At 37.6% G+C, this 15,133-nt stretch overlaps 1 protein-coding gene across 2 annotated transcripts in view; it reads left to right on the top strand.

Annotated features, from left to right (window-relative positions):
• Positions 1-3,422: 3,422 nt before the first annotated feature.
• lin9 (lin-9 DREAM MuvB core complex component) overlaps positions 3,423-15,133 on the top strand; it is a 268,691-nt gene continuing 256,980 nt past the window's right edge. For both annotated transcript variants that reach the window (XM_039748225.1, XM_039748226.1), the window contains exon 1: positions 3,423-3,491. In XM_039748225.1, coding sequence (XP_039604159.1) covers positions 3,461-3,491 — 31 coding nt within the window. In that variant the 5' untranslated portion in view covers positions 3,423-3,460. The remainder of the gene's footprint in view (positions 3,492-15,133) is intronic.

Raw genomic sequence — 15,133 nt, 5'->3', positions numbered from 1 at the left:
ATGAATCTTACCTAATATCTAAGAGAATACAAAGGGTTTATGCTGTATAACTGTGCTGGGAATATTTATAAACAGTGAGAGTTTATAAGGGCTTTAAAATATATAAAAATAACCAAACAAACATATGGTTTCTACTTCGCGGATTTTCACCTATGTATATATGTATGTGTATATATATATATATGTGTATACATATATATGTAGATATGTACAGGTATGTATATGTATATATGTATATGTGTATATGTATATATATTTTTATGCAGGTGCTGGTCATAAAATTAGAATATCATGACAAAGTTGATTTATTTCAGTAATTCCATTCAAAAAGTGAAACTTGTATATTAGATTCATTCATTACACACAGACTGATGTACTCGTATTTCAAATGTTTATTTCTTTTAATTTTGATGATTATAACTGACAACTAATGAAAGTCCGAAATTCAGTATCTCGGAAAATTAGAATATCAATTAAGACCAATGCAAAAAAAGGATTTTTAGAAATGTTGGCCAACTGAAAGGTATGAACATGAAAAGTATGAGCATGTACAGCACTCAATATTTAGTTGCGGCTCCTTTGGCCTGGAATAAGGCAATGCGGTGTGGCATGGAGTCGATCAGTCTGTGGCACTGCTCAGGTGTTATGAGAGCCCATGTTGCTCTGATAGTGGCCTTCAGCTCTTCTGAATTGTTGGGTCTGGCATATTGCATTTTCCTCTTCACAATATACCATAGATTTTCTATGGGGTTAAGGTCAGGCGAGTTTGCTGGCCAATCAAGAACAGGGATACCATGGTCCTTTAACCAGATACTGGTAGCTTTGGCACTGTGTGCAGGTGCCAGGTCCTGTTGGAAAATGAAATCTGCATCTCAATAAAGTTCATCAGCAGCAGGAAGTATGAAGTGCTCTAAAACTTCCTGGTAGACGGCTGCGTTGACCTTGGACCTCAGAAAACACAATGGACCAACACCAGCAGATGACATGGCACCCCAAACCATCACTGACTGTGGAAACTTTACACTGGACCTCAAGCAACATGGATTCTGTGCCTCTCCTCTCTTCCTCTAGACTCTGGGACCTTGATTTCCAAAGGAAATGCAAAATTTACTTTCCTCAAAGAACCTAACTCAGCAGCGAGTCTAGTCCTTTTTGTCTTTAGCCCAGGCGAGACACTTCTGACGCTGTCTCTTGTTCAAGGCTTGACACAAGGAATGCGACAGCTGAAACCCATGTCTTGCATACATCTGTGTGTGTTGGTTCTTGAAGCACTGACTCCAGCTGCAGTCCACTCTTTGTAAATCTCTTCCACAGTTTTGAATGGGTTTTGTTTCACAATCCTCTCCAAGGCGCGGTTATCCCTATTGCTTGTACACTTTTTTCCTACCACATCTTGTCCTTCCCTTCGCCTCTCTAATAATGTGCTTGGACACAGAGCTCTGTGAACAGCCAGCCTCTTTAGCAATGACCTTTTGTGTCTTGCCCTCCTTGTGTAAGGTGTCAATGGCCGTCTTTTGGACAACTGTCAAGTCAGCAGTCTTCCCCATGATTGTGTAGCCTACAGAACTAGACTGAGAGACCATTTAAAGGCTTTTGCAGGTGTTTTGAGTTAATTAGCTGATTAGAGTGTGGCACCAGGTGTCTTCAATATTGAACCTTTTCACATTATTCTAAATTTCCGAGATACTGAATTTGGGACTTTCATTAGTTGTCAGTTATAATCATCAAAATTAAAAGAAATAAACATTTGAAATACATCAGTCTGTGTGTAATGAATGAATCTAATATACAAGTTTCACTTTTTGAATGGAATTACTGAAATAAATCAGCTTCTTTAACACACTACTTCTCCACTGCGAAGCATAGGTCTTTTGCTAGTTTATATAATATAATCAACATATTTTGCTGCATTTCATCTTAAAAATATCATCATCATATGTAAATAAGTGCTTTATAAAGAGACGCTGGTTGTGCAATATTATAACTGTAGTGCAAGCTTACAGTGAGGTGATTGTACTTATAAGTACAAACAGTTCTACAAGGAGCAGTTGAAGGACTGATTGATTATTTAAAGTTCTTGGGATGAAACTGTTTCTGAACCGCAAGGTCCGTACAGGAAAGTCTCTGAAGCATTTTGCCGTGGCTGAGGCATCATGTGCTTGATGCTGTATATCGATAATTCTCTTTCTGATCAGCTGCTGCAGCTGTGATTCTCCACTCAGATACAGTGATATAAATACTCCGAGTGGTGCAGTAAGAGTAATATGGAAAAAGATGATCCGCTGTGGCAACACCTAACGGGAGAAGCTGAAAGAAGAAAAAAAGGTGCAGTGAGAGTAACAACGCTAAAGCAGTTATGGTATTTGGAATACTATGGCTATTCCCTGGACTATTATATTGTTACAAGTTAATTACAATCAGATGCATTACACTAATAAACAATACGCAGTTAGTTTCAGTGTATTTATAAAGCTGCGTGAGGAAAATAGAGCAACCACACAGGAACAGTAGCACTGCTATGACACTGGGTGCCGCCAGTCTGCAAAACCGAGCGGAGAACTTGTGTACGACAGGGTATGAGGTACCGTGGAAATGTGCGTGGCTTTATGCCAAGTGTAGGTTTTATACATCGCGATTTGAACGTGGAAACGTTCTTGCGCAACATTTTTGTGCGTATGCACCGTTTATGCATGAGGCCCCAGGAGTGGATTTGGGGACCCCTGTTCCAGACCGTGACGACCCTTACTTACACATACAGTACCTCCCATGTTTCACTTTTCTCGCCCAGCACGACGTCCTCTGTATAGTCGTACTTTCAAACAAACCAAAACTCACGATTTTCTTCATTTTATAATGTCCTGTAATCCGCAGCACATGTAGGGCATAGCTTTCGTAAAAGCAATTTTAGAAAACCGTTAGCAATTTGCAAAGTTTTCCTGGCAAAATACAAAATAAAGATCGATGAAATAACTTATAGGAATGGTTGGAATTAAACACTAAAAAGTGAAATTTTGACATAATATGCCATTTTTGTGAAGGTCCACTTGGGAATTAGGAAATAAAAGTACATTCATACTGCGTATACAAAAATAATTAGAAACGCAGGAAAATGACTCATCAGAGCTTCAGGTTCCTCGTTTTGATGGCAGCGCACAAATTGTGGCGACAGCTGCTGAAGCTGAATGTGTTCAGCTGCGCTCTGCAAGGTAATACTACATTATCGGAATAAAACACATGATACTGTCACGTTTATGACGTTACATCTTAGCCATTGCAGCATATAACGAGTCAAAAATAATACATAGCCTAGAAAGTTATTAATTAAAATATCTACCTAACGCACCCAAGTAAAGTAAAAAATCCAACACAAAAAAACATTCGAACTGCCCTCTCCGCCAGTCTCCGTCCCACAATTCAGTGCGACCGGCAGCCTTTGAAAAAGCGGCGCGGCTCATTCAAGATGGCGGAGCTGGAGCAGCTGCTGGATGAGAGTGAGTATTAACAAGCTCGATAAGTGCAATCTTATTAGTTTTTTTATTGAAATAAGTTTTGTGTTATGTTTTTGAGATGTCACTCTGTAGTTTGCTTCTTGTATTCCAGTATTAAACGTTATAATTTTTTTCCCTTGGAAAACGTACTAACATTAATGTCTGTGCCTTGTTTATGTCGTGGCCAGCTTCCTAAAAACTGGACAACAAAGATAATTGCACACTAGAAACACAACAGTGCCTTCTAGGTTATTTTTTATGTTTGAAACCAGAAATATTTTTTAATAACTCGTAGCGTAGGTAGATGGTTTCGTTAGTTTAAACTGAATGTAAGAAGAGAGAGAGAGAGAGAGAGAGAGAGAGAGATAGATAGATATTATAGTTCTTGGCTTTGTATTTCTTTTTAATGTGTTGAACCTTTCCAAAATTAAATTTAATGTTGGAAGGTTTATGAGCCTAGCTGAAGTTTAAAACGCTTGGATAATGGATTTATACCCTGCATCTTCTTTTTACCCTTAATTCAAGTTTGAACACCGTTTCAGCGGTTTGTTTACCTGTCAGTGAGAAACGGTAGTGATTACGTCTTGCACAGTTTCCATGTTTGGACCTCACTTTGGGGCTCTGTCGGAAAGAAGGGATATGTTTGCCAACAAAGCTCTCAGTAATGCAGTTATCCCCTTTTTGTCGCACTCTTGTTTGTTTGACTTGTATGTATTTTTTGCGTTTTGCAAATTTTTGTTGTGTTCTTCATTTAGTAGCTAATGTAACTTGTTTTCTTGCATTTAGTGTTATTGTTCCGAACGTGGACATATTAAAAAAATAATTATAGTAAGTTGAAGATATAACTATTTGTTAGGCACTGTTACTTTTGCACTTTAAAACCTCTCTGTCCAAAACAAGGTATACAGTAGCTACTTAATGTCAGGTTGCACATGGATGAGGTGTAAATGACTACTTTTATGGTTAATATTGGCTTATTATATTTGTATTATATTTTTATAGCTTATGTATATTTTCACAGACTGCTCAAAAGATAGCAACAACATTTCCTAGTTGCATCAGGTTTGATTGCTGCATTGTGCTGGTTACTTTCTGATTTTTGCATTGGCACCATTGCCTCCCAAGATGATATTTGACTTGAAATGGATTACTAGAGTGGGCAGAATAAAGTGATACTGTAGTGTAATATTAGTCATTTTTATAGCATTTGACCATTTACAAGGCAGTTCTTGTTATTGTATATTGTGTTTTTTTTGGTTTAGTGCATGTCAAAGTTTTTTTCCCAGTTTCTGTAGAATGCAACTTGCAGCTGAGAGGATAGTTTTGACACATACCATTCTCCATTTGTTTTAAATAACTCATTTTTGTTGTGGGCAATGTGCATGTAGTTTACAAAGAACCCTAGATTTTTTTCAGTGCAGAGAATAATGTACTGATTTACTTGACAAGGGTAGGTGTATCTCTGAATTCTTACATGTTATGTTAGAAATTGAACAAAATACATGACAAAACGTCTTCTGTTAAGTTATGTAATGGTTATTGATCATTAAGGTAAATGTACGCTTAACTACTTTGATTTAAAATGGCCTGTTATTGAAGTGCACGATATGTTAATTTGTTATATATGAAGTATACAACTGTAGATGTAAATCCCTAATGAGATAAGAGTAAGGATGAAAATCCAATAGAAGGCCCAAAAATAGCATTCTAAACATAACATTCCCAAACATGATTTAATCAATTCATTATCACTGGGGCTTATTATGGTAGCACTAAACACAAGGCAGAGGACATTTTCAGGCAAGACTACATTTCCGTCACTGAGCCTACTTATGCACTAACTCGTATTTTATCAATTTAGAGTTCATGTGTCGGGGTTATACACATGTAGGGTACGTTTAAATATGCTTGGGTTTCTTTTTCATCTCAAAGACCTCCAAATCAAGTTGAGTAATAACTGCCTGTTGGCATAGCAGCTAGGTGGAGCTTGTCCATGGTTGTTTCCAACTATGCAGTTGAGGCTATTGGCATAGAGTAGACACTAGGTCTTTGCCAGCCTCAGTGAAAATAAGCACTTTCAGAAGCTAGACACAGGTGAGTCTTTTCTAGTTTAATGAAATAGCATCATTTGTAATTGTGATTTTTAAAATGGACTATTAAGTAGCACCTTGAGCATAATCAGTCGAGGTGGTGTCTTGTATAGTTCATTTTCTAAATTCTTTATTCTTCAGAGGAACTGAAGCTATTTGCTTTCATTCCTTCAGATCAGCAAGAATGCTGCATTTACCCTTTTTTTGAGATGTGCTGTATGCATGGTGTTAGGTGTAACTTGCTTTATCACCATAATTTGGATATCGCATGATTTAAAACTTCTGGATGCACAAACCAGTGTGTTTCTTTGTGCCAGTCCCAAGCTCGGATAAATGGGGAGGGTTATGTCAGGAGGGCATCCAGTGTAAAATTTTGCCAAATCAATATGTGGACAAGATGATCCGCTGTGGCGACCCCTAACAGGAGCAGCCAAAAGAAAAAGAAGAAATCTTCTGCCAGTTTATCTCTGGCCAGTCTGTTTGTATTTGGACAAAGGGCAAAACTAAACAGTTTTCAGTGATGCTTGTAGGCTGTGTAAAGTGGTGTTTATTGTTGACAAGGTAATGTTTATGATGACATTTTTTTTTAGTTTTTTTTTTTTTTTTAAAGACGTTTATTTTTGGTGTATTTATTGCATATAGAATTTTTGCCTTTTAATTTTTCAAACTAAAGCATAAGATATTTGAGAAGTGTACACATTAAAGATTTTAGGATGTGGTGCTATAATGTGAAACCCTACCTAGTGCTTTTTAGAATTTTTCTTTCTGTTTTATATCCCAAGGTTTTCTATGAATATGTGGAAAAGCATGTGCATGGGACAAGTGCTATATAAACATAGTATTACTAATTTATTACTGCTTTTAAAATTGGTCAATAAATGAAGGTACTGGAGGTTTTTTTGTTAAGATTACTGTTTTTACGCTTGTGTTGAGTTGAATTTTTGTTGTTCTTAGTATGTTGCTTTAACCATTAACACTGTACATCTACAGTGATCCCTCGCTATATCGCGCTTTCGACTTTCGCGGCTTCACTCCATTGTGGGTTTTAAATGTAAGCATATCTAAATATATATCACAGATTTTTCACTGGTTCAAGGATTTCTGCAGACAATGGGTCTTTTGTTGGTTTGCCCAGTTGAAGTCATACAAGGGATGCTATTGGCGGATGGCTGAGAAGCTACCCAATCGGAGCATGTATTACGTATTAAATAAAACTCCTCAATGATGTACAATATGCTTCCCGCGCGGTGCTTCGCACACTTGAAAGCTCTTGCAGCACAAATTTGATTTTTGATTGTTTGCTTTTCTCTGTCTCTCTCACTCTCTCTGACATTCTCTGCTCCTGACGTAGGGGGTGTGAGCAGAGGGGCTGTTTGCCTAGAGGATATGGACGCTCCTCTAAAAAATGCCGAGAGACTACCTTCACATTGCTCCCTTCCTTGCTGCCGCTTTATCGCGGTGCTTCACAAACTTAAAAGGCCAACAGCACGTATTGATTTTTGATTGTTTGCTTCTCTCTCTCTCTCTCTCTCTAACATTCTCTGCTCCTGACGCGCACTCCTTTGAAGAGGAAGATATTTTTGCATTCTTTTAATTGTGAGAAAGATCTGTCATCTCTGTCTTGTCATGGAGCACAGTTTAAACATTTGATTAAAGGGTGTTATTTCATGTCTAGAGGGCTCTAATAATGTTAAAAAAAAAAAAAAGTATTTAGGTCGTAAACAGCTTTTCTATGCTGTAACTGCGAAAATATTATATTTATAAAGAATCCTACTTCGTGGTAGAGTCTGGAACGGATTAACTGCAATAAACGTGGGTTTACTGTATAACTGTGCGGAGAATATTTATAAACAGTGTGGTTGAGTTTATAAGGGCTTAAAATATATAGAAATAACCATACAAACATATGGTTTCTACTTCACGGATTTTCACCTATCGCGGGGGGTTCTGAAACGCAACCCCCTCTATTGAGGAGGGATTACTGTACTGCAGGATCTAACTCATTTAGATCATGACCTACCGTCCTCAAAAGTTGGCATATCACTGTAAACAGTCCAATCTGTCAAATTTATAGAAGAAACTGGTCTGATGGTACATGTATGGAATTGGAGTAAGTTCTGTTGGTGCCTGAATGGAGGGAAAAATATATGATCACAAGGTGAATAATAAAGGTACACCATAACTCATTGAGTATAAATAACTTTCTCCATCCTAGGCGAGGATTTGAATCGTTCTAATGATTTATCAGCTTTTAGAGATCTCTTACTCCAAGACAGGGTCACTGGCCAGAAGTCTGAACCTCCTGCTCCCTTGTTACAGCATCTACTTTGTTGAGGGTCTGACAGGTGTGGAAATAACTTGGAGCATTTTAAGAATAGTGTTCTTCTGCTTTCTTTATTTTTTGACTTGTACATCTTTGCTGATACATTGCATTCATTATGTAGGCTATAGATTTTGGAGCAACCCCTCTGCATTTGACTCTCATTGTCCGGTGCAATAAAGGCATTCTTTTAAGGTATTCCAGTACTACAGCGTTGAAAGTAGTTAGGATTGTTGTAAAGATGCTTGTCACATTAATTTAAAAACTGCACCCACAAGTCCCAAACACCACCTCAATTATACCGTGGATTTTCTATACACACAAAGTGACATAATTGAGAGGACTGTAGAGAAGGATGCCCTTTCTTCTGCTTTATTATACTTGTAATCCACATGGATATTTTTTTTGTTTTTTGTTAATCTAGTTAGTCTGCTTTGACGTACCAGAGGTCAGAAATTAAAATGTCACTGCCCATCCCTTTCATATAAAAGGAGGCACTGGCACAATGAGTACTTCCCTTTTTTTTTTTTTTTTTATAAAATCAGACATCTTTATTAAAAGCAATTTAAAGTCAATACCCATTAAGTGAGTTTGAGTGATTTATCAAGATAATAAAACAATAATAAGACAATCGTATATAAAATAAAGAAATCTAGGCCAAAATTGGTTTATAGAGTCTTTGTGTTATGTGAATGGATGCTTTGCAGTACAAGGCACCAGGTCGGGGCCTCATGTATAAACGGTGCGTACGCAACAGAAATGTTGCGTAAGACCGTTTCCACGTTCAAATCGCGAAAGCCACGCACTTCCACAGTACCTAATACCCTAGCGTACGCAAGTTCTCTGCTTGGTTTTGCAGACTGGTGGCACCCAGCATCAAAGCAGTGCTACTATTCTTGTGTGGTTTCTTTCATTTTGAGATCCACGTCCCTGACGCGACTTTATAAATACACTGAAATTAACCACATATTAACCAGTAGCAATATAAATGTTCCACCGAATGGTCAAACTATTCCAAATACCATAACTGTTTTAATGTTATTACTCTCACTGCACCTTCTTTTTTCAGCTGCTCCCGTTAGGGGTTGCCACAGCAGATCATCTTTTTCCATATTGCCCTCACTTCACCACTCAGAGCAGCTGATCGAATTATCGGTATACAGCATCAAGTAGACGCTGCCTCAGCCATGCTTCCTATTTGAACTGCTTCTCGCATGGCAAACGCTTCAAACCTTTCCTGTACAGACCTCGCAGTTCAGAAAGAGTTGCATCCCAAGAGCTCTAAACGCACTCAATCAGTCCAACTGCTGCTTGTAGAACTGTTTGTACTTATAAGTGCAATCACCTCACTATAAACTTGCACTACAGTTATAATATTGCACAACCTGAGCCACTTTATAAAGCGCGTAGTTACATATGATAATATCATTTTTAAGGTGAAATGCAACAAAATATGTGTTATTATACAGATAAACTAACCTCATTTAAATAATTTATATTGTTAATGATTAAAGGACACTGTGTTGCTTCGCTAGCAAGGATCTGGCGCTCCTCTCACAGATTGTTCCTGCCTCGCACTGTATGCTTCACTGGGACTGGAGTAAAGAACAGAATAATTAAACATTTACTATGAAGATATATTTCCGTGTTCCTTAGAAGTTTTGAAGAATCGGCGTTATATGCTTGCAGATGGCTTAACGTCTATTACAGAGCTGATTGTGTGGCGATTGGTTACTTGGAGAAAGAAAAGGAAGAACAGGAGTTGGAGGTTAGTACGTTTGAAAGAGACAGAACTGCAGGGGCGACCTTAGGCATGTGTAAACTGTGCACCTGCACAGGGCCGCCAAATCCCAGGGGCCTCCATGCCAATATGTATTGAATTTAAAACAGAAAGAGAAAATAACGACACAGCTAAAAACGCAGCAGCAAATTTCGGCAAGAGTTAAACGCTTGTGTCATGAGCATAAGGTGGCTATGCAGTGTCTGCAACGGATGTGGCCATCCACCATGCATAAGATACCATATTGACATTGGCGGGCGAAGGGGCCATGGATTCTTTCTCTGCCCAGGGTGGCCATGAGCCTAGAGCCACCCCTGAGTACTGCTGCAAAAAATTATTTAATCGAAAGTTGCTGCGCCACCGTGTTCCCATGTTTAATAACGTGCTTTAACTCCTATCATCATGAAAATGATATCGTGTATACATCTCAGTATTTTAGTTATTCAGAGAGCTGTAATATCACAAATGTAATGGATTCTGTGTCCTGTTGGAGGATGAGAAAGCCGGTTTAAGAAGCACGTAGTAATACACACACACACACAGAGCACATAGAAGAACCCATACAAAACAAAGCATTTAATGTGCTACTTTAAATTACAATGTAATTTGAGAAACTGGTTAAATGATTTTAAGATGAAGTTTATGATCTACTTTAATGACAAAATAAACTGATTAAAGTGGGAATTTGGAGATTTAAAAAAAAAAGTCAACTTTTTTTCCCCTCTGTACCCTAATAAGCTTTCATATGACACTCGGACGGTGGGCTACGACTCGCCTTTTCACGGCAACTTTGATATCTGACAACTTCTTTTTTTATTGCGGGCACTGTGTGACTTTGTGAACTTGAGCTTTCGAGTTTCTCTGACATGCTATGTCAGTCGATCAGCTTCCTTTTTTTGTTTATACCACTGTTTAAACCAACAAATAGTATGTTTTTCCTTGCCTCCACTTGGTATTCGTTGAAATTCTTCCATTTTCCCTCTTGCTTTTCCCATTTTCTTTTCACAGAACACTGAGCCTAAGGGCTATTTATATTGATTTGCATATCCAAAGAGGTGTAATTCTGGGAGGAGTTGGGGCGGGACAGCAGGCGAATACACGAGTGTTACTTTTCATGCTGACCAGGATTTATGTAGCGGAAGTTGGCGAACGCACAAATTTATGCATCTGGATTTTTCTGTGTGTAAGCACATTTCGGCTTTTATGCTTGCGTCATGTTCTAGTGAGTTCTACGCACGGCGTTATGCATGAGGCCCAAGGTCTGCAGGGATGAGTCTGCAGTCAATAAATAGTGGCATGTTGGTGTAAACAAAATTGCCTTTTTTTCCATTGTAGTTACTGAGCGTGTATAGTAGATTTGATGTAAACCTTTGGTTTTAGTTGTAGCTTATAGTTTTAAGCTGTTTGTATCCATGCAGCAAGTGACAAAGGCACAGGCTGTATCTAGTGTGAAGCAGGATTTTGGTTTATAACGCTTAATTGAGCATTACTGACATTGAATAGCCTCTGAAAATTTATTATTTTTTAACATATTGAGATAACAAAAGGGTAATTGGATTAAGGCAGTTTGTTTCTGTTAACAAACAAAAAGGGAACAAGCTGGTGTTTGCTTTCTTTTAGGGATATTTTAAATAATATACAAATATTCTTATTTCGGGCAACACACGTTCGAGGATCTGAACAGTAACGGAAGCTGTAGCAGAAAATTTATTCCACAAGAACAGCCAGATTAAATGGTTATGTGCAGCGTGCTGAACAAAATAAAAAAAGAATACATTCTTTCATCACTGATCCTAAACAGGGGTTTAATTTCCTCATGGTATTGTAGGAATTGTGCTTATTACAGATGAGCCTCTTATTACAAATGAGTTCTGTTCCTGCACACATTTGCATCTCGACAAGTAAATCAGAACTTTGGACCTGATGTTTGGTAATAAAAAAAAAATCTGGAAAGAGCATAATGCTTTATTTTGTATTTGAAGCAAAATGTTTCAGATTTATTAATAGAATAACAGGCAATATTAATGTACTTTTAATCACCAAACCCACAACTTACCCATGATTTAGTTTAACTAGTTTATGTATAGTATGTCAGCCTTGTGCTTAAACCTCCCACAGTTTTTAAAAATGTTACAGTACATCATAAAGTTGTTCCATCATTATGCATTTTCAAAAAACGTATTGTTGACGATTAATCCTGGCAGAGAAAGCCACTGCTTAGAGTATCGCATCCTCCATCTAGAAGCTATACTTGAAATGCTGAGAATTGAAAGCACCAGTTTATATTTCTTGGCTAAATGGACAGCTGCCGATATAATAGTAGCTTATAGTATCTGTGACCGTTTATTGCATAGCCTTGTGCACTGCTGGCTACAAGGACACATGCAAACAAAATTGAATTGGTTGAAAATTGTGACAGTCTTTTTCCATGTTTTACTATGCCGCCTTGGTCGAATGTTGTCTGAGTCAAAACTAGTTTTATTATAATTAGTAAAAAAAAAAAAAAAAAAGAGCGAGAATTAAGGTTTTAATATGTTTGTATCTGTGGAATTACAGCAATTTGGAACTGCAATAAATTGACTGTACTGTATTATTTAAGTAACATCCACAAGAAATTATGAAATAGTGAAAACCCAACTACTTTTTAAAAGGCAAAAAGGATTACATTATTGCCACTTTTATCACTTTATTAATAGTTCAGAAATAAGCATACTTGATGCATGCATGATTTGAGAGTGTAATGTGCTCAGTCAAGTGTAGGGTTGGGTACCATTTAGATTTTATTGATTCCATATCTGATTCCAGTTCTCCTTATCACGGTTCTTTTTGAATCTTGGTTCTGATTGTAATATGGTCAAAAAGTTTCAATAACAAAAACCTCTCTGTTCTCTTTAAAAAGTGCAACTTAGCTTTGTAATGTACCTTGAACCAGTGAAAAACAGGATGTATAAATAATGAAATAATAAACATTTCTTCAGCATAAATATTACAAATACACACAGTAAAAAGTTTGCGTTTGCATTCAACAATAAAGGCAACAGTTCTTGTGAAGAGAAATCGACTATCAGCCTTTTCTGGAAGTATGTGTGTCCTCTCTGAATATCGTTTCCAGCAGTGGAGAAAATGTGCTCACTCAGGGCATTAAAGACCTGTGCACACAGATCTGAAAAGGCCAGGTATAATAAAGGATATGTAGTTATTTTGCTCCACCATCAGGCAATAGGGTCTTCGGATGTTCTTCTTGAGGGCTTTTGTTGACCCATCGTCACATATCTGTCAATCTGGTCCTAAATGGACATTCTTCTTTCTCTTAGGTAAATTTTTCACCTTTAGGTTATCCTTAGCAGCAAATAATTCTTCTTCCGGACCCATTGTGAACATCTTGCAGGAAGTTGGCAATTTTGGTAAAGAACTGGCTTATTACAAAAAAAAAAAACTGAAAACCATAAATGGTGATTGACAGCATGGAAGAGAGAATTTCAACTGTGTGTGTATTTAAAAGCTCCTTCTGACTTTCTTTTCTCTCCTTCCTCATTCTTGCTCTGCTGTCCTTCCTCCTTTTCTGACAAGTGGGCTGCACTGACTTACCCACGATCATACTGTGTTGCCTACAAAGTATTGGCATTTAGATGAGGTTTAAAGTTTAGAGGAGTCAATGTGTATTCATACTAGGGCTGTCAGATCAAACTTCGCTATTCAAATATAATTTACATTCATTCAAAAAAGGTTTTGTTCAAGGGCGGCATGGTGGTGCAGTGGTAGCGCTGCTGCCTTGCAGTTAGGAGGTTCGCTTCCCGGGTCCTTCCTGCGTGGAGTTTGCATGTTCTCCCCATATCTGCGTGGGTTTCCTCCGGGCACTCCGGGTTCCTCCCACAGTCCAAAGACATGCAGGTTAGTTGGATTGGCGATTCTAAATTGGACCTAGTGTGTGCTTGGTGTGTTTGTGTGTGTCCTGCGGTGGGTTGGCACCCGGGATTGGTCCCTGCTTTGTGTCCTGTGTTGGCTGGGATTGGCTCCAGCAGACCCCTGTGACCCTGTGTTTGGATTCAGCGGGTTGGAAAATGGATGGATGGTTTTGTTCAAGGGCAAAAGCTGCTGTTTGATTGTAAAAGACTGGGTGTTTGTTTAACCCACACTAATTTTGGAATTTTGTTATTCGACGTGCTATGCAAAGCTGCACAATTTTACTGATCTGTTTTGTGCTCCACTTCCACAATCAGCCTTTAATTTTTTAATAAGTAAAACTTCTCAACCAGACCAATTCACAAGATAATGCTTTTTTCCCCTGTCCCACTGCTTTATAAATTGATCTACAAGTGCATTCAGAGCAGTTTTTCTAAATGCTTCTACTGCAATCTAAAAGTATTGTTTTTCATCTGATTCTGCCTCATTAAATCTTAAACCTCAGGTCCCTGCCTGTTGTTTACTGCTAAGACTTTCTCTTAAAGCAAATGGAAAATAACTGTCCTAATTCTGATTTTTCCTTTGAATACAATGTTTGAGAACCCCAACTTTAAAGACCTTTATCACTCAACATGCCTTGTTCCAAAACTAGTCGTTGTCTTTAAGGTGGTGCTGGTTTGACTAAAACATTGACGTATAATTAAAATATTCAGGTCACCTTTGTTAAAATATTGCTGTATCTGTAAAGAATAAAAAAGTAGATAAATTGTGCATACACTGACTTAATGCTGTGTCAATCACATTTTTCTGGGTGAATACACAAGTGCTGACTGTTTTTTTTTTATTCTGAATGTCGTAATATTAACTGTACTCTGTCACTGCTTGTTGGACACTTCCAAAATGATAAAATGAGTTTATTTTGCTTGCTGTTTTTTCCCTGTTGCTTTCTTACTGACTATTTTATGTTTAAATAATAGTTGCCAGAGTACTGCTAGGGTTACTTGTTTTGGCTGTATCAGCCAGTGCTATCATCATCATCATCATAAAATATAAAAGCTTGTACAAATGTACTTGAGAAGTTTAAATATTTGAATATTTACATATTTTAAATTTGAACATTCAAACCTTATTTTCTGGCTAATTTGACAGCCCTAATTTGTACATAAATATCACTATTTACCTGTATAAAATTTTCAGCCTTTAACTTCTCTATATTCTGTCCAGTTAGTGCTGTGCTCCACTTCGCGTTTAAAATTTGGGTGTAATGCAGTGGCCTCTTCAAGAAGGTTTCTGATATCTCTGTTTAAAACATACATTTTCTATAAATACAATACAGAAGTGTACATAAATAAACTTTTCTATCTATCTAATCAATCAAAAGGCAAAGCCCTGACTGACTCATCACTAATTCTCCAACTTCCCATGTAGGTAGAAAGCTGAAATTTGGCAGGCTCATTCCTTACAGCTTACTTCCAAAAGTTAAGCAGGTTTCATTTCGAAATTCTACGCGTAATGGTCAACAACGTCCGCCATGTTGAACTTTCTTATTTAC

This window comes from Polypterus senegalus, chromosome 3 (genome assembly GCF_016835505.1).
Source record: "Polypterus senegalus isolate Bchr_013 chromosome 3, ASM1683550v1, whole genome shotgun sequence".
NCBI classification, from domain to species: Eukaryota; Metazoa; Chordata; class Cladistia; order Polypteriformes; family Polypteridae; genus Polypterus; species Polypterus senegalus.
This window is presented reverse-complemented; position numbering and strand designations above follow the sequence as displayed.